The 27,614-nt window shown below is 55.6% G+C and overlaps 1 protein-coding gene across 6 annotated transcripts; it reads left to right on the plus strand.

The window, feature by feature from the left end:
* Window positions 1-2,863: 2,863 nt before the first annotated feature.
* On the plus strand, window positions 2,864-27,590 carry araf (A-Raf proto-oncogene, serine/threonine kinase). Of its 6 annotated transcripts, none has more exons than XM_069184883.1 (16): window positions 2,864-2,942; window positions 10,033-10,292; window positions 10,936-11,039; window positions 12,145-12,247; window positions 13,722-13,876; window positions 14,167-14,268; window positions 15,504-15,645; window positions 16,747-16,774; window positions 17,794-17,930; window positions 18,306-18,508; window positions 18,965-19,141; window positions 19,978-20,024; window positions 20,562-20,680; window positions 21,866-21,997; window positions 22,462-22,596; window positions 22,910-27,590. In XM_069184883.1, the coding sequence occupies exons 2-16, from the start codon at window positions 10,071-10,073 to the stop codon at window positions 23,048-23,050; spliced, it is 1,947 nt and encodes a 648-aa protein (XP_069040984.1). In that variant the 5' UTR covers window positions 2,864-2,942; window positions 10,033-10,070; the 3' UTR covers window positions 23,051-27,590. The 6 variants fall into 6 exon arrangements, with proteins under 6 accessions (XP_069040984.1, XP_069040989.1, XP_069040987.1 ...); XM_069184888.1 differs by lacking the exon at window positions 2,864-2,942 and adding an exon at window positions 2,955-3,118; XM_069184886.1 differs by lacking the exon at window positions 2,864-2,942 and adding an exon at window positions 3,154-5,353.
* Window positions 27,591-27,614: the final 24 nt, after the last annotated feature.

Raw genomic sequence — 27,614 nt, forward strand, 5'->3', positions numbered from 1 at the left:
TGGGGCCCTGGGCTCTATTCCAGACCTGGGCTGCTGTCGCTGTGGAGTCTGCATGTTCTCCTCGAGTTTGTGTGGGTATACTGTGGGGGCTCCACATTCCGAGAACACACTGGTAGATGAATTGGCTTCTGGATTGCCCCTGGTGTGAGTGTGTGTCCCCAGGCTTGTGTCCGTTGTTTGCTGGGGTCGGCTCCGGCTCTCCACGGCCCTGAACTCAATGACACGGCAGCCGACACGTTGTGTTGCCTGTCTTCTCTTTCCAGCAGGAATAAACCTTTGGCTTGTTCTTCTGCAGCCTCTGCATGCTGACGCAGCTCCCTGCTTGAGCTTACTGAATAAGAGTTCGGATGGAGAAAAAGACAGAAGAGAGGGGTTGAGAAGCACTCTTGTGACCCTCTGTTTTCCAATTGCCTTCTTTTAATAATAATAATAATAATAATAATAATAATAATAATAATAATAATAATAATTGCTTACACTTATATAGTGCTATTCTGGACACCCCACTCAAAGTGCTTTACAGGTAATGGGGATCCCCTCCACCACCACCAATGTGCAGCCCCACCTGGATGATGCGACAGCAGCCATAGTGCGCCAGAACGCTCACCACACACAAGCTCTCAGTGGGGAGGAGAGCAGAGTGATGAAGCCAATTCATAAATGGGGATTATAAGGAAGCCATGATTAGTAAAGGGGGAAATTTGCCCAGGACGCCGGGGTTACACCCCTACTCTTTTCAAGAAACGCCCTGGGATTTTTTTTGTGATAATGCTCAGTGCAGAGTGGCCACAGATGGTTATTCCCAATGCTTCCTCTCTAAGATTTCAGGGTGCTGTGTGGAACCAGCTGCCCAGTTATGTCGCTGAAGCCAAAACCCTTGTTTCTTTCCAGAGAAGGCTGGATGAGATCCTGGGATCAATCACTACTCACTACCTAACAGGCCAGTTGGGCTGAATGGCTCCTCTCCTTTTTAACTTTCCAGCTTTCTGCTGAGAGGGGCTCAGATCGGCTTTTCAGCCCTTAACATGAGCAGGCAGTGATGAGCTTTGGGAAGAGTTAATAGTGCTTCTCTGCAGGGCTGGTGATTAACAGCACCACTGCGGTGCCAGGCAGTTGGAGTGTGTCTCAGCCTTTAAGAACACATTTAGGAACTTCGTGCTCTGAGCACAGATGGCTGTGTGGGAACAGCACTGCGAGAGATCCCAGCCCAGGAGTGTCCGCTGGGAATGATGAATAATGAAAAATGTGCCACATACCCATGAAAATAAAGCACTCGAGCACTGCGCTGCACACAGACTGGTACAGATGGGTTCCGTTGCAGGTACGGCCGTATGAAAACAGAGTGCGTCAGAGCAGACATAATCCCTGAGATCTGAGATCAGTTTTTACAGCAAACTAAACGATTGCTTTATACAGAAGTGTGTTGGTGCCAATGCAGTAAAAATAAAATAGATCATCTGAGTGAGACTTTATCGCATTTGTATCATTTGCAGAAACTGGGAGGTGGGGGTCTGCCTTCACCAGTGTTTTTTTGTGATTTAACCCTTTATTTAGCCAGGTAAGTGAACAGGGAACAGACTCTGATTTACCCGCTGACGCAGCGTGCCCTGCCTGAGACGTGAACTGGCAGCCCCCTCACCCTCTGCCGTGGACAGTGCTGTCGTGAGCGTGACCTCAGGCTCTCGGACCTTCGCAGGGTCCAGGGAGCACAGGGAGAGGAGTGGAGGCCTGTGAGAAACGACTTTAGTCTGGTTCAGACCCTTCCCATCCTCTGACACCCCCTCTGCTCCATCTCTCGCCGCTGATTTCTCGCTTTAAAGACCTTTCCAACTTCATTTCACAATTCAATATTGATTTACATCACATTTAAAACATTCTTAATAATAATTAGTAATAATTCTTCACACTTATAAAGTGCTTAGCGCCGTGGCTGGAAGGTTGCTGGTTCATTTCCCACGGCCGGCAGAGGAACCCTACTCCTCTGGGCCCCTGAGCGAGGCCCTTAACTCCAGCTGCTCCAGGGGCGCTGTATAAATGGCTGACCCTGCGCTCTGACCCCCAGCTTCTCTCCCCATCTGTGTGCCTGTGTGTCTCATGGAGAGCAAGCCGGGATATGCGATAAAGACAAAATCCTAAAGCAAGAAACGGTATATGGCTAATAAAGTGATCTTATCTAATCTTCCCTGGACACTCCACTCAAAGCGCTTTACAGGTAATGGGGATCCCCTCCACCACCGCCAGTGTGCAGCCCCACCTGGATGATGCTCCAGTACTCTGCCCACACACCAGCTCTCAGTGGCAAAGAGAGCAGAGTGATGAAGCCAGTTCAGAGATGGGGATGTTGTTGTCGCTATTATTATTATTATTATTACTATTAATATTATCAACTTGAACAAGACACTGGCTCTAGAGTGTCACGCAGTCTGTAACTGCTTAATTGCGGCTGTGCCTGGGAGGCTGGTTTCGAAGCTCACGTCCTCTTCTTCCCCGGCAGCAGCCAGGCTTGAAGCCGTCGCCCCCTGCGTGGGGCCGGTGTCTCTGCAGGTGGCTGGGGGGAGGGGTAGGCCTGTCTGGCGGCTAAGGGGTTAAAGGGGGTGCGCGCCGGGACTGGGGCTCCGACCCGCTGCAGCTATCCCTTCTCCTCCCGACCCCAGGAGTGCCCCCTATCCCTCAGCCACGCACGGGCTGCGCCTGCTCCAGCGCTTCTCCCGCTCGGCCCGGAGTCCAGTCCCACTTCTCTAGTGCAACACACACAAGTGTCGCAATTCCAGGGCCCGCCCCCCGGACGGGTGATCTCCGGAACAGACGGGCCCGGCCGCCCAATCACAGCGCCCTCCCGGGGGAGCCAGCCAATGAGCGGGCGGCACGGGGGGCGGACCCCCGCTGAAGCAGATTCTTGCTCTGTTCTTTAAGTCTGAGAGAATTCAAGATGGCCGCCCCAGGTAGGTGTTTATTTCAGGAATCATAATACTGTGCTGAAGGTGAATCCGAGGCGAGCAGGGCTGCGATTGTCTGTCCGCCCCTTTCGCGTTCGTTTGTTCGCACACCGGAGGACTGTGGAGGCCACTGTTAGGCCCCTGGGGTTAGAAATGCTACTTTTGACCACCGGAGTGAACAAGTAAGCCCCGTTCGCTTTAATTAAACTCGACCTGCTCTGAAAGTACAGAAACCGGGTGTAGGTGACGCCTCGCTGGCGGGGGGAGCCGGGGACGTGTTTCGGGGGGGGGATGGGGTTTGCGCGCCGCTGGTGGAACATCCCCGTGAGTCGGAGAGCTGGCCGTGCCCCCGCCGGGCGGGGAAGCCGTCACCCGTGGAAAGTTCACGGCGTGTTTTCCGCGCTCAGACACACCTGTGCGTTTCCATCGGGGGGCCGCCGCGCAGCTCTTCCGCCTCTGGCACGTGTGTGGGCTTGTCGGACCCGCGGGGACGCGGCGCGTCCGCAGGTGTGTCGCCCGTGCGAGTGGGGTCCCGTCCTGCCCGGGGTGACCCCCGCACCTGCCGGGCCCCCGGAACACGTCCCACGGCTCCCCGAGCGAGTACCCCGCCCGCCTGGGCTCGCCGGCCGGCTGTCTTCTCACTGCCCGCCGAGCGGGGCAGCTGGACCGGAGCCGGCGTGCGGCTGACGGAGATCCGGGTACCGTCAGCAGCGCGTCACGGGTGCCCGAGTCAGCCCTGTGCGGGCTCTGACCCCGTCCCTCACCCCTCACCCCTCACCCAGCCGGGGGCCAGCTCAGGGCGTCCCGGCGAGGCTGTGGGGACACCTCCGCTGGGTCCTGTGGGGGTCCGGTGACCCCGTGAGCAGGCCGGCTGGACCGGCGAGCAGGCGGGCAGTGTTTTTGAGCCGAGGCTCTCGCTGGGGAGGAAGACGAAGGGTCAGGTGGCTCGCTGCAGCAGAGCCCGCCGGCTGTAGGGCTGGGGAGGAGGCCGTGGGCAGAGCCAGGACCCGCTGGAGGGCCGGGGTCCTCTTGAGCACCTGCTCTGAGTGTGGGAGCTGGCTGGGCGCTCCGGGCGCTGCTGTTCCCTGTCCTTGGGGGTAATCGATTGCTGCCATTCAGTTATCAAGGTAGGCAAAATGCCCCGTGGGGTAGGTGCCAGGGACGGAGGAGGTGGTGCCCAGGCAGCTCGAACCCTCAGCTGCTGGGTCTGCTGCTGGTCCCGGCGTGCGGCCTGCTGGGTTTCTTGCTCCGGGGCGCGCTGTCCCGGCCTGCGGCACGAGTCCGCAGGGCACGGCTTCGCTCGAACATGAGCGTGCAGACAGCCGTCTTATCATCTGACCTCAGGCTGGCAGAAAGCACAGCGATGAAGCAACAGAGTCCTGGAGAGGAAGTTAGCCAGGTCGATCGGCTTGACAGCCACTTCCTGCTGGGGTCGGAGGTCGGGACCAGAGAGGGTCTCGGGCCAGGGGCTGTGAGTGTCGCACGGCTCGCATCGCGTCGGAGGCCTTGCCTCTGTGGCAAGAGGGGTGTCCCCTCTCGCACCGTGGGGTGGCACCTCGCCGAGCAGGCCCCACTGGCGTGGGGGCGCGTCTCGCAGAGAGCTGTCGTTGTCCGTGGGGTGGTGCCAGCAAAGCCACTGTAGCTGCCAGGGGTGAGCGCGTGAGAGGGGGGCTGGGGGGCAGAGGGGGCACACGGAGCTCGGGTCTCTCTCGGAGCCCTCTGGCAGCAGGGCGAGGAGGCTGTGGCGCTGCGGCTCGGGATCGGTGCAGAAACCTCCAGCCTGCAGCAGCAGCTGCACAGTCAGGGTTGTGGTCCCTCAGTGCTTCCTTCCTCCACTGGCCTCTAGTTTCCTCCTCGCTCATGATTCGCAAACTCGTCTCATGAGTGAGAAGCGACGCCGCTCGCGGTCTGGCCGGGCTGTTCCCGCGGCTCCGCCGCTGCGCACCGGGGTCGCGTGAGTTCTGCCTTTCTGACTTGGGCTGCACGCTTGCCCTCCCCTCGCGGTGGGATTTGTGGGGCTGAGAGATCAATCCAAGTTTCGGCGGCGCAGCTCTCCTGTCTGAGCTGCGTGACGCCAGGACGATCTTGGCGCTGAAATGTGGTGACAAGTCGGCCGTCATGGTGCAAAGCTGAGCTGATACAGACCAGAGCTGGGACCTGTCCTCCGGGTGTCCAGCCCCCGTCTGTGGAAGCAGTATATTCTGCAGCTCCGTATGGATAAGAGGAAAAGTAATAAGATCCCTGCAGGCAGCCTTACAGGTGCTGATGTCTGTGCTCAGGCTGAGGCAGACCTGGCTTTCTTCCCACAGGTTCCTGGTGTTCATTCCTCCGGCGGGTCCGGACTGGGGATCCGAGCTGTGAGGCTCGTCACGGGGAGCGCGGTCTTGACCCGCTCTGCACGTTCGGACCCTGGGCAGGTTAGAGTGGAGGGGGGATAGCTCAGGCTGCAAGGCTAGCTCATTTGTGAGTAACTGGCCGAAACGGCCCAGTGTGAGGACTGGCGAGCGAAGCGCTAATTTCAGTGTGCTGCATGGCCAGGCGCATGAGGAAATGTCTCGGGTTCAGTCGGGCCTGTACGCGATGTTCTGTTAAAAGCAGCGAGGCAGCCAGCTTTCTGATAATGGTGTTTGTGATTTGTTCAGTGGAATGAAGGATAGTTGAGATTCGGTGTCGTGGCGGAAGGATGATGCTGTGTTTTGGTGGTGCGTGTGCCAGATGGCAAGAGTGTCCCGTCTCCTCCGCTCTGTGTGGAGTTCTCTCCACCAGGAGGGTGTCAGTTCAGCAGGCGATGGGCGTTCATCAGACGCTCCTTGAGCAGCCCTGAGGAGACCCTGGTGGCAGATGAGCTGCTCTGTGGGTAAAGCTAATTGGACATGACGAGCAGCTGGGCTCCGAAATGACAGTGAAGAAAAAGCGGAGCGGTGATGAAGGTTTGTGCTGCGCAGTTCCTGCTGATCGGGCATCAGGAGAGGCGGCTGCTGGCGTGTCGTCTGTCTCCTGAATCACTGCTGGGCGCTGCCAGGTGATTGTCTTCTGAAGAGCGCGTGTCCCGCTGGGGGAGACCGGTGTGAGAGTCCAGGAGCACAGACGACGGACGGACGGACGGACGGACTGACTGACTGACTCCCCGTTTTCCTTGTTTGGGGGGGGGGGGCAGGTTTGAGTCTCTCGTGGATCCGACCCGGACCTCGCGAGAATCAAGTGCTGGCCTGCAGTCAGACGGCAGACAGGACGTTTCTGATGTGCAAGTGCTACTTTCATATAAGCGCATTTCCTAATGTATACCAGCAGCCCGTCCACGGGTCCTACATATCCCAGGCCTTCAGGGAATATCCTACACTGACAGACTGCAGGAGCTGAGCCTTTATAGTCGCCAGCGAAGAGATGACCGGAGACAAGTATTCCGAAGCCTCGGAGTCGCCGGCAGGCTCAGCTGGCGGATCTCTTCAGAGCGAACAGTGAAACACGACCCAGAGGGTGCGGGGGGAAAGTGCGTTTAAAACCGAGAACAGGAGGCACTTCTTTACACAAAGCGTTGTGGGAGTGTGACAGTAACCAGCCTCGTTGCTCGTACCCTGGTTCTCCGTCCAGCGCTGACTGGGCGAGATGCTCGAGTCTGGTCACTACAGGGAGCAGGCAGGCTGGTTGGGTGGGTGCAGTGGGCTCGTGTAACCTGCTTGTTCCTGAAGGGCTCCAGACTTGCGGTCTAGTGCTGCCGGCGTGAGGCAGGAGGCCTGCTGCTGGAACAGCTCTGTTGCCGCAGCCGACAGCTCGCGGCTCACCGCACGGCACGGCTCCGCAGGAGCTGGGAAGTGGTGGGATAAGCACGGCCACGGTGTGTTTTTCTCCTTTGCAGCTCGCTAGGAGCAGGGGCTGTCGCGTGTCCTCGGACCGCCCGGTGTGTAATTGTCCAGATGCTCGCCCCCGCAGTCGTGGCCACTGTGGGGAGTCTGGAAGGAGCTCGGGGCCCAACACTGTCACCGCAGCTGAGAAGCAGGACCCGTCTGCGGGTCCCGCAGCTTCGCGTGTCTGGCGCTGTCTGGCGGGGGCGAGGGGCCTGGAGGGGCTGGACAGGCAGCTGAGCCCTGCCGGTGCTCGCTCCCGCGCGCGGGGGGGGACGGAGCTCGGGGCCGTGCGCGAGACAGAGGCGGGTGCGCTGTCGGTCTGCTTCGCCTGGGCTGGCGTTAAGCCCCAGCTCTCTCAGCGCAGTGGTAAAGGCAGGAACAAGCTGGTGCTTTGTGGGAATAGGTTCGCTTTGCTCTCTGCTGGCACCCGTGCCACACCGGGAAGCCAGTGCAGCTCTCGTGCTGTCTCTGTGGTCTGGGCTCGCTGGGCTACAGACTGCGCTGATGGAGCCCTGCTTTCTCTCCTCCCGATTCTCACTGCCGCCTTCCGCAGAATAAGGTAAGAATCGTAATGTGAGTGGGGCCAGCAGGGGGTGCTCACTTCGCGCTCTGTGTGGTTTCGAATGCCCCATTATAGTGACGGGGACACTATACTGTAAAAAGGTGCCGTCCTTCAGATAAGACGTAAAACCGAGGTCCTGACTCTCTGTGGTCATTAAAAATCGCAGAGCGTTTCTCGAAAAGAGTAGGGGTGTTACCCCGGCGTCCTGGCCAAATTTCCCATTGGCCCTTACCAATCATGGCCTCCTAATAACCCCCCTCTATGAATTGACTTCATTACTATGCTCTCCTCCCCACTGAGAGCTGATGTGTGGGGAGAGTACTGGAGCATCATCCAGGTGGGGCTGCACACTGGTGGTGGAGGAGGGGATCCCCAGGACCTGTAAAGCGCTGCGAGTGGAGTGTCCAGAAAAGCGCTATAAAAGTGTAAGAAGTTATTATTAATATTATTATAGCAGCCCTTGTCATGCAACAGGGGTAAGCTGAGCCCCCTCAGCGTGTGAAACCCGAAATGGCCCAGACTGCTGTGAAATGGGGTTCCCAGACTGTAAGGTGATGTGTGTGATCCTTTCTTAGGGCTCTGCGAGGTGTAAAACGTAGCTGGGCGCGGGCGGCGGGGTCGCGTTTCAGCGTCTGCTGTCATTGTGTGTGTCTAGCAGGTGTCCATACAACAGCTATTGTTCTCCCTCGCTAATAATGCATCAGCTGGCGGTAAGAGGATGCCTCCCGCCGCCGCGCCCGAGCGTGTTCTGCCAGGAGAGCCAGCCGCTGGTCCCCTGCCTGTAGCAGAGCGGCACGGGTCAGTCTGGGGCCTTTATCCCATCAGCCCCAGTCTGTGTGTGTGCGTGCGTGCTCGCGCGCAGGATGTTTTGTGGTTTGTGAGGTTTGTGTTTCCTCCTTTGTGCAGCACCACTCTGCTACAGAACGGGGACAGAGACGCTGACAGCACTCGGAGGTCTGTATGCCCATCACGGCCGTACGATTCTGACCTGAAACGTGACCCGATGGCATTTGTGCACCTTGCTGGACTGGTTAGGGCAGAGTTCAGGTCTTGGTTAAGTGCAGACAGGTGTAAACCAGGTGACCTGGATGGTGTTCCTGCAGTATTACTTTCCCTGGTTTCCAGTTTTGTGGATTTCTGTCACCCTGGCCACCTGCTCGTCCGTCGCGTCCGACGAGGAAGTTCTGTTCCACTGCCGCGTGGGAGGTCTGCTGTGAGGCACCGAGCGCGATGTGCCTTCGAACACGCAGCTGGGAGGGGCCTGTCCGACTGCAGCCCGGACCCCCCTCCCCGCCGTGGGCATGCAGCCTCACTCCTCCAGTAGGGGGAGCTGTGACCGGGAGGGCTGGGATCAGAGCTGCAGGGACTGCAGTGGATTATGGGGTGCTGCTTGCTGGAGGGTTGTCGGGGGTGTTTGCGTGAAATCGGCCAGCAGCCCGTGGGAGGAGCTGAAATTCCCCGCGAGCAGTGGTTCACGTGCAGCCCCTCTGCTCCGGCCTCGCTCTGTTGACTTGACTCGAGAGCAGAGCCCCCGTCTTCGGTTTCCTGCCTCCCGAGGTGGCAGCTGATGCGCCGTTCCGCAGCACGAACGCTGTCCCGGGGCGGCTGTCTCGGGCCCTCGCTGTGAGCGGCCCCCGCAGGCCCCTGGCGGCGCAGTGTGTGAGCCTTGTTGTTCCTGCTGTACTGTCAGCGGTGGCGGCGGCCGAGAGATAATTAATCCTAAAGAGTCCCCCCCGCCCCCTGGCCGCCAGGTTTTAGAGAGGATTTGAGGGCAAGCTGCCGCAGACTGCCAGAGCTCGTCGGAGTGTGGCGAGCAGGGCGGGGGGCTGTGAGCTGCTGATTGTTACCTGCCTGCTGCTCCGGTTTGCGGAAAAACTGCCGATTTGTCTAGCCACTTCGCTGTTGTTCTGATTCTCGCGTTTCCAGCAGTATCACGCACCGCTTTGTGGTGTCGGAGAGCTGCGCCACAGGCCAGCTGGTGTGGAGCCAGGTCTCCCCTCTCTCCCCAGGTCTGCCTGCAGTGTCGTCTTTACAGGCGAAGAGGAGAAAATCCAGGTCCCAGGTAAACCAGCTAATGGGCCTGTTGGTCTCTGAGGGTTTCTGAACCCCAGTTCCCTGTAGCGCAGGTCTCCGCCAGCACGTCTGTGGTTTGAAAAGACCTTAAGACTGAACACCTGCATGCTGCCACACGACGCCTCTCTGCTCTCGCTCTGTGGAAATGCAGTGATCGAGCTGACCTGAGCTCTTCACACAGAGGAAACATGCGGTGTCCAGAGCTCGCACCTTCCTCTCACAGGGGTAGCCTTACACAATGAATTCCAAAAAAAAATTAAATTAAAAAAAGATATACTGTCGTAACTCCCCAGGCAGGAATTGAAAGTAAGTTGAAATCTGGACCCAGCGCATGTCTAATTCCCCACACGGGTTTTGGGGTGCCAATGAGGACGCATGTTGGGGATGTGGGTGAGGACAGGACCGGTCAGTGCACCGGAGTGTCTCTGCTTCACACGGGTGGGATGCCATCACAGGAGCAGTCCGACAGCCAGCTGGGTTTTCTTTCGTGTTATTGCACTTAGTCAGACAGTCTGGGGGAACTGCCCCCCGAGACGCCCTGGAGAGGGGTGAGGCGCCCCGCTGTGTGCTGGCGTCGCTGCCCAGCCCCGTGTTGCTGACGCCCTGTTTGTGTCAGGTTTTAGGTGAGAGCACGCCCCCTCCTTGTTCCAGTGGATGAAGCTGTCCAACGGCTTGAGCCTGTCACCTCCTCCTCTGGCCAGCAGGGCGCGCTGCCGAAGCAGGGCCCCCGCTCCTCTGCCTCTTCCTCCTCCCGGCCAGGCTGCCACGATGTCCTCCTCCTCTTCCTCGTCCTCCTCGGAGGAGACCAGCCCCGGGGACACGCCCCGCGGGGGGGGCACCATCCGTGTCTACCTCCCCAACAAGCAGCGCACTGTGGTACGAGCCAGAGCCGCCATCGTCACCCTCTGTCACCGCCATAGCTTCCCTTGTGCAGAGGGAGCTCCCAATACAGCTCACCGGTATTTCACTCCCATTAACGTGGAGAAGTGACATGTTTGTGAATGCGTGCATATTGTTTCTGAACATCTTTGCGCTCCGCACGCAGGGAAGGAACAGGGGGCAGAGTGGAAGCAGGAAGAGAGCTGGAGAGCCTGAGCTCCTGAGGGCAGGGAGAGGCTTTTCACTGCTGCTGTAGAGTCTGTTTCCTGGAAAAGTGTCTCGCAACGTCGCTATTGCTGATCAGCATTTCCTCTAAGCACTTGTAGGACAAGAGCTGAGGCTAAGTCTGGCACAGAAGGACAAGGTTAAAACAGTCCGTTTTTAAAAATGTCTCCCATCGCCAGGCATTTCTGCAAGAATAAGATCTGCTCCACCGAGGCAGAATGTCTGCGTGGCGCCTAAAACCCCAGAGAGCTAGTGAAAAGACCTGCTTGACCCGCTGAGTGATTTATCAGTGACAAGGGAGAGAAGTGCCTTTACAGTTTTCCAGCAATCTGTTAGCGATGGCTGATCTCGCCCTTGTCGCTGAGCTGGTGATGCCGGGATGATGCCGATCTCCTGTGTGTGTCTGTGCTTCCAGGTGAACGTGCGCCCGGGGCAGACGGTTCATGACAGTCTGGACAAGGCCCTGAAGGTGCGGGGCCTGACGCAGGAGTGCTGTGCTGTCTTCCGGCTGCTCGAGGGGTGAGTCTCTCACACCGCACACCCGCTCAGCGCTGCCAGCTAGGTGCAGGAGTCCGTGTGAGACGGGGCCGTGGCAATTCTGTGTCCAGTCCTGGTCCTGCAGGACCGGTGTGTCTTGGCTTCTCCCAGCTCTTCATGTGCTGCTGCTTGAAGGTGACTTTGAAAACCTGCAGACTCTCTGACTGGCCCCTGCAGGACCAGGACTGGACAGCCCTGCTGCAGACTCTCTGACCGGCCCCTGCAGGACCAGGACTGGACAGCCCTGCTGCAGACTCTCTGACCGGCCCCTGCAGGACCAGGACTGGACAGCCCTGCTGCAGAGACACTGACTGACCCTGCAAGACCAAGACTGGACAGCCCTGCTGCAGACTCACTGACCAGCCCTGCAGGACCAGGACTGGACAGCCCTGCTGCAGACTCTCTGACCAGCCCCTGCAGGACCAGGACTGGACAGCCCTGCTGCAGAGACACTGACTGACCCTGCAAGACCAAGACTGGACAGCCCTGCTGCAGACTCTCTGACCGGCCCCTGCAGGACCAGGACTGGACAGCCCCGCTGCAGACAAGCTCGCTGGCCCTGCAGGACCAGGACTGGACAGCCCTGCTGCAGACTCACTGCCCGGCCCCTGCAGGACCAGGACTGGACAGCCCTGATGCAGACTCACTGCCCGGCCCCTGCAGGACCAGGACTGGACAGCCCTGCTGCAGACTCACTGCCCGGCCCCTGCAGGACCAGGACTGGACAGCCCTGCTGCAGACTCACTGCCCGGCCCCTGCAGGACCAGGACTGGACAGCCCTGCTGCAGACTCACTGACCGGCCCCTGCAGGACCAGGACTGGACAGCCCTTCTGCAGACACACCATACTGACTGGCCCAGCAGGACCTGGGCTGAACAGTCTGGTGTGATGCCAAGTCAGGTTTCTAAGATGTGCTGGCTTGTTTCCAAAGTGCAGGAATCAGCTGAAGCCACTATTAGCGTTGAGTAAATGGCCTTATGTACAGATGACAGACCCTGAACAGCTCTGCACCAGTGAGACTGCTCCACTGTGCTTGTTCGGGAAGACTGACACCCTCTCCCCCTCTGCTTCCCTCTCGCTGTCCCAGTCGGAAGAAGCTGACAGATTGGAGCACTGACATCACCCCGCTGGTGGGGGAGGAGCTCCTGGTGGAGGTGCTGGACGACGTGCCGCTCACCATGCACAACTTCGTAAGTGTCCTGACACTGCCACCCTGCAGCCTGGGGGGAGCACTGCTTCTCTGGTTAGGCTGATTTGATTTTTTCCTTCTGATTCCAAAACCTCATTTTGTTATGCTGTGACCATTACTGTACATATTCTAAGTGAGGTCTTACTAGTGCTTTGTTTGTTTTTAACAGTAACATCCATTGATTTAAGGTCTACAACTAAAACTATTAACATTTTTTTCCTTCAATGCTTTCAATGATGTCATCATGACAGTCTTAAGTCTTTTCCATAAGTTGCCCTGAGCTCAGTGTTTCCACCTGTATGTAGTGGAAGTGTAGGCTCTGCACTTCAGTTAAGTCATCTGCCGGTTGTTGCCCTGTCTTTTATTCTAAGATGTTTTTCAGGTTTCCTTTGCAGTCCTCCCATTGTTTACTGACCTCCAGTTCAGTATCCTCATTCTGGTAGCAGAATCTAGATCAATGATCGAAATCAGAAACGACAGAGGTCCTAACACTGATACCTGAGGCACTCCGCTAATTACATCATCCCTATTAGAGCACTCACCTCTCTGCTTTCTGTCCAATAGCCAATCTCGGTGCAAACACATACAATATCTTGAACAATTACCACCTAAACGTGGAATAAAACTTTTATATGGAACTTATCAAACCCACGTCATGTGCCATTTTTATCCATCACTGCTTTTGCTTGTTTAAAGAACTCTGAAGTTGGGCAAATGAATCTCACTTATTCCCTAGAATCCTATCAGAAACCAAACGGGATCCTCTAATTGTCTTTTCCACAACTTTACACGTAGCAGTAAATTAATCTGTTTTCCTGTCCTCCGTCTCGAGCGACTGTTAGAAGAGTTTTGGTAATGGCCTACCTACTCAGTAGATATGGAGATTTATGTGCGTCTAGTTCCTTCAACACGTCTGCTGATATTATTCCACTGTCTGCCCTTTTCAAACATGCCCTAAACATCGAGAGCACTTCTGTGCCTCCGGTGTGAAGAAGCTTCTTTCAGGCACTTGGAGGTGTGTGCCGTGTGCTTTCTCTCTGCACACTGCCTGTTGACAAGGAGGGCAGGGGGTACCCGCTACCTGTTATCCGCATGTAAACTGAACGCTGCTCTGCCACTCCGCTGATCCCCAAGTGTTTCAGCTCCCCTCCCAGCCTGGCACAGGGATCAGGCAAGAGCAGCATCAGCAGTCCCAGGGGTGCAGCCCAGCAACAGCACTGCCGAGCCCCTGACGTCACGACGCAGGGCTGCTGGCGAAGAGAGCAGGCCGGGAGCCCCAGGGGCTGGGACGGGCAGTGCCCACGGCTCGGGCCCGACAGCCTGAGCGCTCGGCGAATTCGGTAACTCCCTGGGCCCCAGCAGGGCCTGTGCCCGTCCCGCTGCCCCCCGGCTGCCCGGTGCGCTCCACATGGGTGAGGAGTGCCAGGGTGGAGGGCGGCCTGTGGCTCAGCCTCGCTGTGTTTCCCTGCCCCCAGGTGCGCAAGACCTTCTTCAAGCTGGCCTACTGCGACTTCTGCCACAAGTTCCTCTTCCACGGCTTCCGCTGCCAGACCTGCGGGTACAAGTTCCACCAGCACTGCAGCAGCAAGGTGCCCACCGTGTGCTTGGATATGGACACCGTCACCAAGCTGTGAGTGTCCGTTCTGCCCGCGCCGCGCCCCGCTCTGTCTCGTGCCACACGGCCATGCTGGCGCCTCTCCTGAGAGAGATCGGCTCTACCGCGGTGTTCAGGCTCATCGGCGGGCTCTGAGGGGCTGCTGAACCAGAAACCCCAGCTCCTGCAAGCAGGGAGTCTTGAGACTAACGGACGGGCTTCTGTCCTAATGTGTGCCCTGTGTGTGTGCGTGTTTGTTTGGCTCTGGCGCGTGTGTGTGCCCCGTGTGTCATTTGTGGGCCCTGACCTGTGTCTCCTCTGTGCAGCCGGTGTTCTCCAAATCGTGGCGGAGACGAGTACCCACAGATCCCCATCCTGCTGATGCCTGACGGCCAGAGCGACCCCCCCTTCACACCTGAGCCCTCTGGGTGAGTGGGGCGCGCTGGGCTGGGCAAGGGTCTCGGCAAGCTGAGGCGCTGTTCTCTGGCCTCGAGCAGCCTGGGAGACAGGTTGTGTGCACTGCGTAAATATCCTTCTGCCAAGAGCTACCGTTTGCGCATTTCAAGTTTACATTTCGGAGAAAAACCTTTTTTATAAAAGCAAAATAAATTACTCATTTATTCCAGTTGGTTTTCTCCTAACTTTTTCCTGCAATATTCCAGTTATGTTGTGTTTTCCAAGTCCTGCTCTTGGCGTGAGAAGATTTTGCCCAGTGCTCCTGAGAGTAGTTGTAAACGGCAGCGTCTGAGCGGTTTTCGTGCATCTGCTCCGGGGCATCGGCGCACGGGCTGAGCCGAGCCCAGTGCCAGGAGGGGAGGGGGCGTGTTTCCCGTCACGACTGGAGCACCGGGCCTGAGCTCGTCTCCTCGGTGCGGCCTCTCTGTCTGACTGTTCGTGCCCTGCTGCCAGGACCGCTGCTGTGTCCGAGTCCTCCCAGCAGCCCTGAGCAGGGAGAGTTCTGTCCACGATCCCTGGGGAGGCCCACCTGCTGCACGAGTTTCCACCCAGCCCGGGGTTTTAGCTTCTGAAAGTGCCTTGAGCTGTTGCTGCAGGGTGCCCCGGGTCGGCTGGGGTCGGCTGGGGTCGGCTGGGGTCGGCTGGGGTCGGCTGGGGTCGGCTGGGGTCGGCTGGGGTCGGCTGGGTCGGAGCCCGTCGGGAATGAAGCCTCTGACAGAAAGGGCCACAGCTGTGAAGTCCGCGGTTGAAGTGATGCATCGTGACAGCGGCTGGGAGGGAGAGAGGCCGAGCGATCAAACGCGTCTGACCTTGCTGCTCTGATGGCAAGGAGGCTCCCCTGCGCACCCCTGGGGCGCCTCTCCGTGGGGGTCGCGTGCCCGGTCAAGGGAGTCTGTGCGGCTGGTTGATGGAGCGGTAGGAGGGATGTCCTGCGGGACCCCTTGACAACGCTGATGAGAGCTCGGGCTCGGCTGGTCGCCATCAGGGAGATCTGTTCATAAGTCAGGCTGGTTTTACACCTGCCGTGTCCTGCTTTGAAGAAAACCGTGCAAGTTGTCGAGATTCACATGCTCGTTCAGGGTGTAAATCTGACAGTACCTTTTGCTGTTTTTAAATGTTTTTAATTCCATTAACATGAAGGCTCACTGTTTAAAAGGGGGTGATGGGAGCTTTGAAGGTGACCCTGCCGTTGTCTGTGCCCCTCCAGGCTGAGCCACATGCTGCTGTCCCCCACCTCCGCCTTCCAGTTCCCCCTGTCCGGGCCGGACGGGCAGTCTCTGCAGAGACACCGGTCCACCTCCACCCCCAACGTCTACATGGTCAGCAGCGTGGACCCGTCCACAGTCGAGGTGCGTACTGCCGGCTCTGAGGGTTGGACAGGGAGGAGGAGGACAGTTGGTGCTCTGTGCGCTGTCCGATGGGGTGCAGGGGCGCGCTGTCTGACGAGGGGCGCAGAGTCTTGATGGGGTGCAGGGGCGCGCTGTCTGACGAGGGGCGCAGAGTCTTGATGGGGTGCAGGGGCGCGCTGTCTGACGAGGGGCGCAGAGTCTTGATGGGGTGCAGGGACGCGCTGTCTGACGAGGGGCGCAGAGTCTTGATGGGGTGCAGGGGCGCGCTGTCTGACGAGGGGCGCAGAGTCTTGATGGGGTGCAGGGGCGCGCTGTCTGACGAGGGGCGCAGAGTCTTGATGGGGTGCAGGGACGCGCTGTCTGACGAGGGGCGCAGAGTCTTGATGGGGTGCAGGGGCGCGCTGTCTGACGAGGGGCGCAGAGTCTTGATGGGGTGCAGGGGCGCGCTGTCTGACGAGGGGCGCAGAGTCTTGATGGGGTGCAGGGACGCGCTGTCTGACGAGGGGCGCAGAGTCTTGATGGGGTGCAGGGGCGCGCTGTCTGACGAGGGGCGCAGAGTCTTGATGGGGTGCAGGGGCGCGCTGTCTGACGAGGGGTGCAGAGTCTTGATGGGGTGCAGGGGCGCGCTGTCTGACGAGGGGTGCAGAGTCTTGATGGGGTGCAGGGACGCGCTGTCTGACGAGGGGCGCAGAGTCTTGATGGGGTGCAGGGACGCGCTGTCTGACGAGGGGCGCAGAGTCTTGATGGGGTGCAGGGACGCGCTGTCTGACGAGGGGCGCAGAGTCTTGATGGGGTGCAGGGACGCGCTGTCTGACGAGGGGCGCAGAGTCTTGATGGGGTGCAGGGACGCGCTGTCTGACGAGGGGCGCAGAGTCTTGATGGGGTGCAGGGACGCGCTCTCTGCTTCCGGTTTCAGGCTGCATGGCAGAGGGCTGAGCTGTGATAAATGCAGCTCAGGAAACCAAATTAGCCCCCTCGCTTACAGATAAAATGGACGCAATGTTGAAACAATGTTGCATTTTTCTGGAATGTGAATTCGTAAATTGCTGAAATTAGGGAAGTGTTTTCCTAATATTTCCTCTCTTTCTGTTCCTCTTTCAGGATGCGTTAAAATCAAATTGCTTGATGGGTAAGTAGATGATCTTTTTACAGCTGGCTCAGCGTCACGTTCGTTTAATTTTCACCTACTTCCTGCTCAGTCTTCTAGCCCACCAGCACGGCGGGGGTCTGAGCACAGCAGGTCTTGGCTAACCTCCGGGTTGGTGGAGAGAGTCAGGGCCTCACCTGGCCAGTGTTTGAGCCTTCGCACGCAGCCGACTCAGTTATTTCTGATCAGTGGTCATGCGGTTTATTTCGTGATAAGTGCAGTATAAAGTGCATTTCATTTTTGGAAAATTTCATGCTTTAGATTCTATTAAAACAAAATCATTCTTTGTGTTCAGCACAGTGAGATGCTTTGCTGAATCTGCAGAGTCCCTTGACCAGTCTCAGATTTTAAACTTGGCTTTCTCCTGATGATCTCCTTGGTTGTGTTGGCTGTGTGACTTGGGCTATTGACATGAGCACAATATCTGAGAGGAGGCTCTTCAGCCCACCCTGCCTGTTTGGCGAACTGCTGCTCCGTTAGTATGGAAGCATGTTCTTCTGCATAAGCAGTCAATGTTTCTGTGAACATCAGAGTTTTTCCTTCTGCTGCCATCACTAGTTGCACCATAAATAAAGATGAATGGGCATACTGTATATACCTTGGTCTTATCTGACCATAAAACTGGCCTGGTGCAGATAGTCAGTGTCATAAAACGTATCCATGACATTCATTGTTTTCATCCCATATTTATCACAAATACAAGTTGCTTGACTGTACAGAATAGTTTTGATTTTGCTGTATGTGTTAAAAATCCCAGAAGTAATTGGACTGTTAGAAAGATTGTATTCGCACCTGTGTAGTACGTATCGGTCCTCTGTGGGACTGCCTGTTCCTGAGACCAGGCTGCTAGCTACAGATGGCGTGTCTGTTGCTGTGATTTAGTTGTTCAGTATGTCAAGGCTGCGTGTTGCATGTGGCGAGACTGTGATTTAACCAGTAAGAGAGGTATGATGCATAGAGAAGTGCATGGAGTTAGGTGTTTGTCTGTGCTTGTCCCTCAGGACTGGACACCTCGCCCAAGCCCTCCACCAGCCCCCCATCTCTGGGGTCCCCTGGTAGGAGGCTCCCTCCCCCGAAATCCCCCTCGGATCACCCCAAAGAACGCAAGCAGTCCTCCTCCGACGACAAGAAGAAGGTGGTGAGTGTGAGCCGCTGTGGGGGTGCTGCTTCGGGGATCTGTTCCCCAGCGGTACTGCAGAGACGCCCGCGGGGCCCGGTGTGAGCGCTGGGCGCCGCTGCGGCCTCCTGGTGCGCTTACCGCCGTCACGCACGGGGGGCTTGACGGCCCAGGAGGACGGAAGGAAGCGGAAAGCCTCTCTGATCCGTGGTGCTGCATCCCTCCGGACGGAGCTCTTGAGCTCTTTCCTCCCACACGGGGGGAATGAGTGTCTTGCAGACCCACTGTTGATTAAAGGCGTGCCTGCTCGTACTCTCTAGGTATAACCAAATGTATGAAGATAGGCTCTCTGCGCCGCCCTGCCCTGCCGTCTCTGAGCGGGTCTGTGTGTTTCAGCACCGGGGGGGCTGCAGGGACTCCAGCTACTACTGGGAGGTGCACTGGCGCGAGGTGACCATGCAGAAGCGGATCGGCACCGGCTCCTTCGGGACGGTCTTCAAGGGCAAGTGGCACGGAGACGTGGCCGTCAAGATCCTGAAGGTCAAGGACCCCACTCCCGAGCAGCTGCAGGCCTTCAAGAACGAGATGCAGGTCCTCCGGTGAGCACAGCTGCACAGGACTGCCCGGGCACACAGGCCCTCCTGGGGCTCTTGGACTGGGCCGGGGCAGGACTTCCCGGGCACACAGGCCCTCCTGGGGCTCTTGGACTGGGCTGGGGCAGGACTGCCCGGGCACACAGGCCCTCCTGGGGCGGGGCTCCTGGACTGGGCCGGGGCAGGACTGCCCGGGCACACAGGCCCTCCTGGGGCAGGGCTCTTGCAGCAGGTGGGGGGAACACTTTAATCACAGTAGCCCAGTTCCCTGACCCTGCAGCTGGAGATCAGCAGTGTAATTATGAAGAGCTTGCACAATCAGCGTGGACTTGTAGACAAATTGTGATTTTCTTGTCATTTCCAAATCTCCTCTCCTGTTCTGAAGTGCTTGGCAGGTTGGGGAACATTGTAGATCGTGAGACAGTGGTCCGTAACCGACCTCTTCCTCTCCCTCCTCCGCAGGAAGACGCGTCATGTCAACATCCTGCTGTTCATGGGCTTCATGACCAAGCCCAACTTCGCCATCATCACGCAGTGGTGTGAGGGGAGCAGCCTGTACAGGCACCTGCACGTCACCGAGACCAAGTTCGACACCATGCGCCGCATCGACGTGGCGCGGCAGACCGCGCAGGGCATGGAGTAAGTGTGGCCCCGGGTCTGTGCTGCCCGCTGCTCGGCCAAACGGTTTCCTTCTCGCCGGCGGTACTGTTCTGCAGGCGCTCTTTCTCAGGGGTCCCGTGGATAAAGCCGGCTGTAACAGGTAGTGTTTCCAGACAGCGGCGCGGCAGGGAAGAGAAGATGACCCTCTCTGGGACGTGGTTTTCACTCCATGATGTCGATTCATGATGTCAGGCGCGATCATGCTCATTTATGGCCCTGTGCCATAGCTGCTGAGTCCAAAAGGCAACATCTCTGTGCAACAAGTAGACTAACGCTGTTTTTTTCCCCAGTTATAGACCTTTTACTTTTGCACATTTTGTATTTTATCTGTTTGAACCTAATTTCATAAAAACAGTGGGGAGTCTCCCTGGCTGAGCTCTGTGATCCCGGGTTTGAGGCTGGGTCGTGTCACTAGCCCACTGTGACTGGGATTACCCAAGCAGTGGCGCATTACTGGCTGGACACCAATAGCCAGCCAGGGCTCTCAGACACACAGCGCCCCCTGAGGCTCCTCTCCTCCAGTCAGAGCTGGTCCTCGCACAGCGCCCCCTGTGGTGTGAGAGGAAGGTGGGGAGTCGGAGGGGTCGGCCTGCTCTTCCTCTCTCTCCTGTGTGCGGTCACAGGGTTTATTTTAAAAATGTTTAAATAACTTTTCAGGATCACTGCTGCTCAGGAGAGGATCGCTTGTTTGGACTAAAGGCCACTTTGCTTTGTGGATGAATTCTCCAGAAAAGTCTAGAGAATAATTGCTCGTTTAAGTTTGATCTTCACAGAGGTATGCAATTATCGAAAATAATTGATGTTCTTTTTTTCAGCTATCTGCATGCCAAAAACATAATCCACCGCGATCTCAAATCAAACAGTATCCTTTTAGTTGCTGGACTTGTGCTTTTTTATTCTAAAGTGATTACTTAACGACTTATCTTAAATGGTACCCGTTTCACTCGCTAAGGATTCAACTTTTTATCCGATTTGAAGTGAGGAATATTTAAGTCTTCTGACTTTTTTTTTATGCATGTGTTATTTATCTTTTAATGAATTCTTGTTGTGTAAAGATATTATCCATTATCTCATTTTACCTGCCCTGCAAAGCAGATTTCCTAAAGTAAAGTTAGTTACAGGTGGTTCAGTGCAAAGAGTGTGACGTTGTACCAGGGGAAGGAAAGTTTAACATTTAATTTGAACTCCAGGATTTGATGTGCTGTTTCAGCAGATGGTTCTTCCAGTGTGTTTGAAGAGTTCTGATAAGCACAGCACTGTTTGCAGTTCAGTTTAATGGGGCTGTGCAACAGTGTTAAACAAGCAAACCTTTTCCTGTTGTTTGATGCACTGAGACGGGGGAAACGCCCGTTTGGTTTGGCTCACTGGCCTCCAGCATGCCCCTTGACTCCAGTCTCAGATATCTTTCTGCACGAAGGCTGGACTGTGAAGATCGGAGATTTTGGACTGGCCACTGTGAAGTCTCGCTGGAGTGGCTCCCAGCAAGTAGAGCAGCCCAGCGGCTCAATTCTGTGGATGGTGAGTCAGACCAACGTGGCCTCGTGCGAACGGGGTGTGTTTTAATCAAGAGTGTTGGCAGGGCTTTAGCATGGCTAACCCACAGCTCATGAGCCCTGGGTTTGAGTCTAACCTGGAGCACCTTCTGTGTGGAGTCTGTATGTTCTTGTGAGTTTACACAAGGTAGTGCACAGCTGTCCTCGACACCTTCCGGTGACAGCCCTTGTGGGTTAATTAATGTCTACAGGGTGTCCCTGTGTGTGATCCAGATGAGTTCCTTCGTAATTAAGCTCTTTATTGAGCTGATAAATTACTTAATATAACTTGAAATGTGCAATCAATTTGGGACAGAAAATGATGGCAAATGTTAATTAAGCAAATTGCTAATTAATTAGAATGCCCAGCTGGAGCATAAACCAGGATCATGAAGAGCAGGGATTTCCAAGCCCTCTTCTGGACTCGTGTGACCATCTTTACAGCTTAGATGCCCTGATTCAGGGAGACATGCAATGTCCACAAGAGTTTGTTTGCAAGTACACCAGATGTGATAACGTGAATATCAGAAAACAGAGGCACTGTGCACAATTTGAAAAATAACACTGAACTAAAGCAGTCTAATAACGGAAGTACTTTGGGTACATGATCCATGTTCACAGTGTATAAGGGTGATTTGCAGATCACATCACCAGTGTGAGAACTAAATACACCACTGCAGCATGGTAACCGAGAGCTAAGGGACCGCAGGTGAGGTCTGCGCAGGAGCTGAAAGATGTCCAGGGACTGAGCCATCCTGATTTCATTCCACCACCAGAAGTATAACATTCAGCTCATCTTAGTTGTTTCATTTTCAGCAGCTAATCAGTACCCTTGATAAATAACAGAATGTCAGCTTCAGCCACATGACCCAAGTGGCTTATTCCAATCCTGGGTATAAATTATTTACACATTTTCACAGCAGTGCACTGAAAGTTTGCGTAGTGCATCTCTGTAGGAGCTTCTCCGGAACAGATTTTAGTTTTTTCTGCCCTCTGCAGTCTCCTAATGACCCCTTCTTGCCTAGTGACGAGTCTGGATGTACAGTCTGTCTTTGATTGGCTGTTGGCCTGCTGTCGCCACAGACTGGGCCACTATGATGTAATCTCTGCTTGTGTATCTGACTGGTTGGGTGTTACTCAGTGTACTTTTTGCTCTTCTTCATTTTCACAGGCTCCGGAGGTGATCCGAATGCAGGATGTCAATCCCTACAGCTTCCAGTCGGACGTCTATGGATATGGAGTGGTGCTTTTTGAACTCATATCTGGAACATTGCCTTATTCCAATATCAACAACCGCGACCAGGTGTGGCCCGCTGTGTGTCAGAGACTGGGGGCTGTTAATTTGGGGGCGCATGCCATGTAGATGTGACCGTTGCCTCATTTCATCTGCATTCTGTGTGAGCTGTGGCTCATCGTGGAGTGTGCTGGTCTGTGGTCGACGAGAGCCCAGGTTCAAATCCCGACTAGTCAGCAGCTGGTGAGGGCCAGGGTCCCTTGTGAGCTGTTGATCTGCCTCTCTTGTGTGACATGTTGTTTAATAGAGAACTGCAGCAGTGCTTTGTGATTTATGGCTGTGCTCTCTCCAAGGGGTTGTGCAGTGTCCCCCAGCTTGTGTTGCTCCAGCAGCTCCACTGCAGAGCCAAGAAGTTCAGGTTCAGAGAGTAGAGTACAGTAGTTTGCCATATGTTCACGTACATTGGATTTCTTAATCGCGCTGATCTCTTGGCCTGATCCTGAATCCCCCTGTCCCCTCTCTCTCGCTTGCAGATTATCTTCATGGTGGGACGGGGTTATCTGTCTCCTGATCTCAGTAAACTTTACAGTAACTGTCCGAAAGCCATGAAGAGACTCATCATTGACTGCCTGAAGTTTAAACGAGAGGAGAGGCCACTCTTCCCACAGGTAAGAACGTCTGAATCATTGGGGGGGGGAAATTCCAGTTTTCTTCCTGAACATTGGCACAAATGCTCAGCCTTTTTTAAAGAAATTAACTCTAAATGAATGAAGAAATTATTCTCGTACTGCCCTGAGACAGCCCCAGGGCTGAATTCAAATTGCTCTTTGCAGTGAAGCCCTCTTCTAAATTGCTACATCTTTCTAAACCTGCCTCCTCGGTTAGTCCAAAAATTAAGTGAAAAGCAAATTCAGGCAGAAGGTGTTTTGCCATCTAGGTGGTTGAGAGTCTGTGTTGTGATGCTGTTTGGCTCCCCCTCAGATCCTGGTGTCGATCGAACACGTTCAGGACCTGCTGCCGAAAATCGAGAGGAGCGCCTCGGAGCCCTCTCTCCACCGGGCGGTCCACGCCGAGGACCTCAACCCCATGCTTCTGCACACCACCCGGCTGCTTCCGCTCTGAGGGCCGTCCTGGGACCGCTGCTCGCCCGGCCCGGCCCGGCCCGGCCCGGCCCCGCGCCCGTCCGGTCAGCTGGAGAGGAAACTCAGAGCTGCCACCTCCGCCCCCACACGCAGCGCCGGAGCCTGGAGCCGCGGCCCTCCACGCTCCGATTGGGAGAGCGGAGCGGCGCCTCGGCCCTGTGATCGGTTCAGGAATGCCGAGTCGAGTCTTCCTGCTCCTCGCTGGCCCTGACGCTCGCGCGCCGCACTGGAAGACTCGGTTCGTCCAGAAGCAACGCCCTCAGGATCGGCTGTTTTTCCATTCCAGTCGAGCACTGTGACAAGGAGGAGAGAGGCTGCCGCTGAGACAGTAGATGACCTGTCCGGTTCCCCCTGCTTCTCTGAGATCAAACTAAGCCTTGAGGACTTGTGTGGCTGGATCTGAAGTGCCCTATGAAAGCTTCAGTGCTGTGGCTCTCCAGCTCTACACCGAGCAGTGTGCGAAGGCCAGCTCACAGAGCAGCTCTGCCCTTCCCTAGGTTGGTCCTTTAGGTCACTACACAGGCGAGGCTGAGCAGAGAGCCTGTCTTGTTCCAGACACCCCAGCCCTCGACTGTTGGGTTGCTCACAGTAAACATTCCTCAAACTGCCTTTGCCAGGCTGCTGCTCTGTCCGATTCCCCCAGCGTGCTGGAGCGCTGGGGGGAGGCCGTGTGACTGCCGAGTCGCCTGCAGCTGCAGGGTCAGCTCGTGCCGCTGTGTCCCCGTCGCCCGCTCCTCCTGTCCGCCGTTGTCTTCTCCCACATCTCTCTTGCTCTCGCTTTGCCTTATTCCAGAAATGGCACTGCCAGCCGGAGCTGAAGAGCACATCCCCAACCCCCCCCCCCCCAGCTTTGATTACAGAATTCCTCGGAGGACGAAGGCCAGTCCTCCCGCCGTTTCATCCCGGAAGACTCACCTTCGCTCTCCGTCCGCTGCTGCCGTGCGGGAGCTGCCGCACCGCGTTCCAGCGCCCCCGGACTCGACCCTCGTGCCACTGCTCCAGCCAGGCCGGGCCAGCCCACCGGCCCCCTGTAGCAGGACAGGGCTGGGCCCATTGCAGGCCTGCCGCTTCCCTCATCTGGCATCCAGGCTTGCTGGAAAGCAGGGCTTTCCCAGGATCAGCCAGTGGGGCAGCGGATGAAAAAGACACAGGTCCTTCCCAGTGTGCCGACGTCTGACTTAGTGGTTCTCTGTACTTTCTTTGGCTCCACTGGTGCATGTGTGGGACCCATATACTTGAGGCAACCTGCTGTCATGAGCCATTGCAGGCTGCTGGACTTTTCTCAGCTCCCAGAGATTCAGTCTGAGAGCAGAGGAAAACTCCTGGCCCAGTGCCGTCCGTCTGGAAACGGCTCAGGCTGGCGGTGCTGGCGCTGGCTTCCTGTCTCTGGCTGTGCTTGGCGGCTGCTCCTCATGGGGTGGGCTGCTCAGCTGCTTCATCGGGCTGCTCAGTTACTTCTTGCTCAGCTGCTCTTCTGAAATCCACGGCAAACAGAAAGTGTCTGTCAGTGTTGCAGTAAAGCTTCAGATCAGTGTGATTCTGTGTAACACGTTTCTGTAGTGCATCTTAAGAAGCAGGGAGCCCAGTCAGGTCATACACACCGTTCTGTACCCTTTTCTATGATTCAGATCAGATTGGGCACACAAAGCAAAGAGCATGAGATCTTGTCATGTAAGAAGTTCTTTTAGACATCGGCACCAGAGCGGTGTTCCTGTCCTGTCACAAGGGACAAAACAGATCATGAAAGTTCAGTCAAAGTCCTGGAATCGACGGCTACAGGAAGCCTTCGCTCCACCTGTATTGAGCTTCCTGCTTTCCCTTCAGCTCCTGAGTGATGGACAGGCGTTCCGAGGGTGTCCGACCACGGAGACCTGGTACCAACCACGCACGCAACCTCTTGTTTTTCCTGTGGGCCGAGTCCTGCAGGATCTTCACTGCGCCATTCCTAAAGGAGTCCCGCTTGATACTGGGAGGAATCTGTTGGAATCCTTGGATTTTTTTTTTAAAAATGAAACTGAGCACAGAAATTGCACATTCCTATAGCATCATGTCAAATGAGAATGGAAGCGGCGTGTCGCTGACCAAATCCCACCTCGGAGCAACAGTTTCTTCCTTGTCGGTTGGGCGTGAAAGGAATGGGCTCGGAGCAGCAGCGGGGGTCTCGGGGTCCGCTGTCCAAGCAGAGCCGAGGAGCTTTACTGCAGTTCCTCGGGAGGGTCCGGGCACCACTTGCAGTTGTAAGTTTCGCTTAGAGACGTGATCTGCAGGAAACCTAGTTTTATTTATTCTGGACAGAGTGCCCAAGGCAGCAGTCGGACTCGCACGTGCAGTTTGCGCTGAAGGACCCGCAGCCAAGCGGAGCCAGAGGAGAACGGGGCTCTGGGAGCGCAAGCATGCCGGAATCCGGTTATACCGCCGGAAACGCAAGTCCAGAGGGCCCTGCCAGGACGGAACAGAGGCTGACGATGAGGCCGAGACACTGGGATGTGAACTCTAGGTTCACGATTAGTTTGATTTTTGTTCCTTTTAATTTCTTTTTTAATGATGAACATCAGCCTGTATTTAGAGACTGCGAGATCTACAATGAGTGTTCAAGATATAGAACAAATGAAAAACTGACAGCTTTTGTTTCAAAAAGCAGTTTGTATTTTATAAATCTAGAGCTTTTTAATCAAAAAGGGACTGGATTACCCTCTGTTTTCCAGAATCCAGTTCTGTAGGCAGTCAGGATTGGGTAGGGATGGAGTGGGAAGGGTGAGGGCTGTAGGTAGTAGGGGTAGGAACAGAAGAGATTGTCCCTGTGTTGTAGTCTGTGTGTCGTATGATTACGCTGCGGTGTCACGTGGGCTGTCTTGCACTTTCTAGTGAAATTGCTGGAGATGGATTACAAGAGCCCTCCTGCTTGAATCTGAATATCTTCCAAACACAGATGTGCTTGGATCAGCTGGTGTGGTGCCTCACAATTGAGCTGCAGTAATGTCTATGTGATCGGTGGGGGGGGGGCAGGTTTTTAAAACAATCCGGGAGGGGGGGTGGGGGGGTCCAGTAAAACACTCATGCAGTAGGTGCCCGAGGGCTGTGGCTGGTGTCCGTTTTGGTCAGGGTGTTACAGAACTCGGAGGCGCAGTTTTGGATGAGCGTTGCAGCAGAAGGGGCGTAGGTGAGACTGCGCACTGTGTATCACATTGTGCCGTTTCCCAGGAGTACTAGCTGCCTCTCCCTGTCGATAAGCACAGGCCAGATGCTGGATGTTTAACTTCTTTTATTTGGAGTAAATATGCATAGCCAAAATACAAAAAAAATCAGTTTGCTTTCCTGTTTCTACTTTAGACTTTACTCTACTTTCATTCCTCTTCAAGTTGACTGAACTGCAGTGTAATTTACTCCAGTGATTTCAACAGCTGTAATTGAAAGCTGCCCGTTTTCATCGTGCTCTCGCTGTACTGCAGTGATCGAGCCCAAGCATCTCTGCAAAAGTGCTAGGTGACCGCAGGCCAGACAGCCTCTTCCTATCGTTTCAGTAGGCCGGGCATCTCCACTGCAGCTCTGCCCGTTACGCGCTGTGAAGTCAGACAATCTGCTTCCAAACATATTCATCAGGCACTGTCAATAACGGTCACTGCGCACACAAACATGCTGAGAGAAATGATCGTACTGCTGTGTTTGTGGCCATTCTGCGGTCATCAATGCTGTGTGCACCATGTCCTCTATTATCCCTGTTTTTTTCCAATTATCTCTGCCAGTTGGAATGCAGGCTCAGTGGGAACTGCTTCTAAGCAGAGGAGGAAATCATGTCTAATCACTTTGCCGTGCCTCCCTCACCTGGAAGAGCAGTGGTGCTGTTCTGATTAGACCTGGGGTTCCCTACAGTACAGCGTGTGTAGGCCGCGTTCATACAGCTGCAGACACGGATCATCATCACTTTGATTATCTCCCTGTGTTGCAGTAGACAAAATATTTGCATATGATTATTTAATCAGGTCAGAGGGTTCCTGAAGGTCACACAGAGAAAACCATTTCCTCCCCGTCTCCCTGTCGATGCAGGGGGCCACGAGGAGACCGAGACTGACACCAGGCTTGTGGGTAGGGATAGGCCTCCCTGGGGTTTTTTACAAAATAGTTTTTCTCTTCTAGTCTTTTGGCCGCGCCAGCCCTCTGGCAGGCTCGCGGCATGAGCTTACAGCGGCGGTCCCCAGCACCCCTGGGGCTGCCACACAGAGAGGAAAGGGCCGTGTTGGACCAGGAAGGGCTGCATATCTTTTGGGAACTGCAATTGGTCTTTCTTGACTTGTATTGGTCAGCTATGGGAGGTATTCAGCTGAATGCAATAAAGGAGGGTATTCTACTGTGTACAGTTACATTTTTTTTAAATGTAAAAAAAAAAATTAAGTTTCTATTTTTGTGTGATGGTTTATGGACAAAAAGAGCCAGAAATTAGTTTTTTTTTTAGGTTTTTTTCTTTGGTCTTGTAAAATATGGAGGCACAGGATTTTATTCTTCAAATAAAACTGTGGAATATTGCCGGTGTGCTGTGTCCTTGTCTG

The sequence above is a fragment of the Lepisosteus oculatus genome, chromosome 2 (assembly GCF_040954835.1).
Source record: "Lepisosteus oculatus isolate fLepOcu1 chromosome 2, fLepOcu1.hap2, whole genome shotgun sequence".
Classification (NCBI taxonomy): domain Eukaryota; kingdom Metazoa; phylum Chordata; class Actinopteri; order Semionotiformes; family Lepisosteidae; genus Lepisosteus; species Lepisosteus oculatus.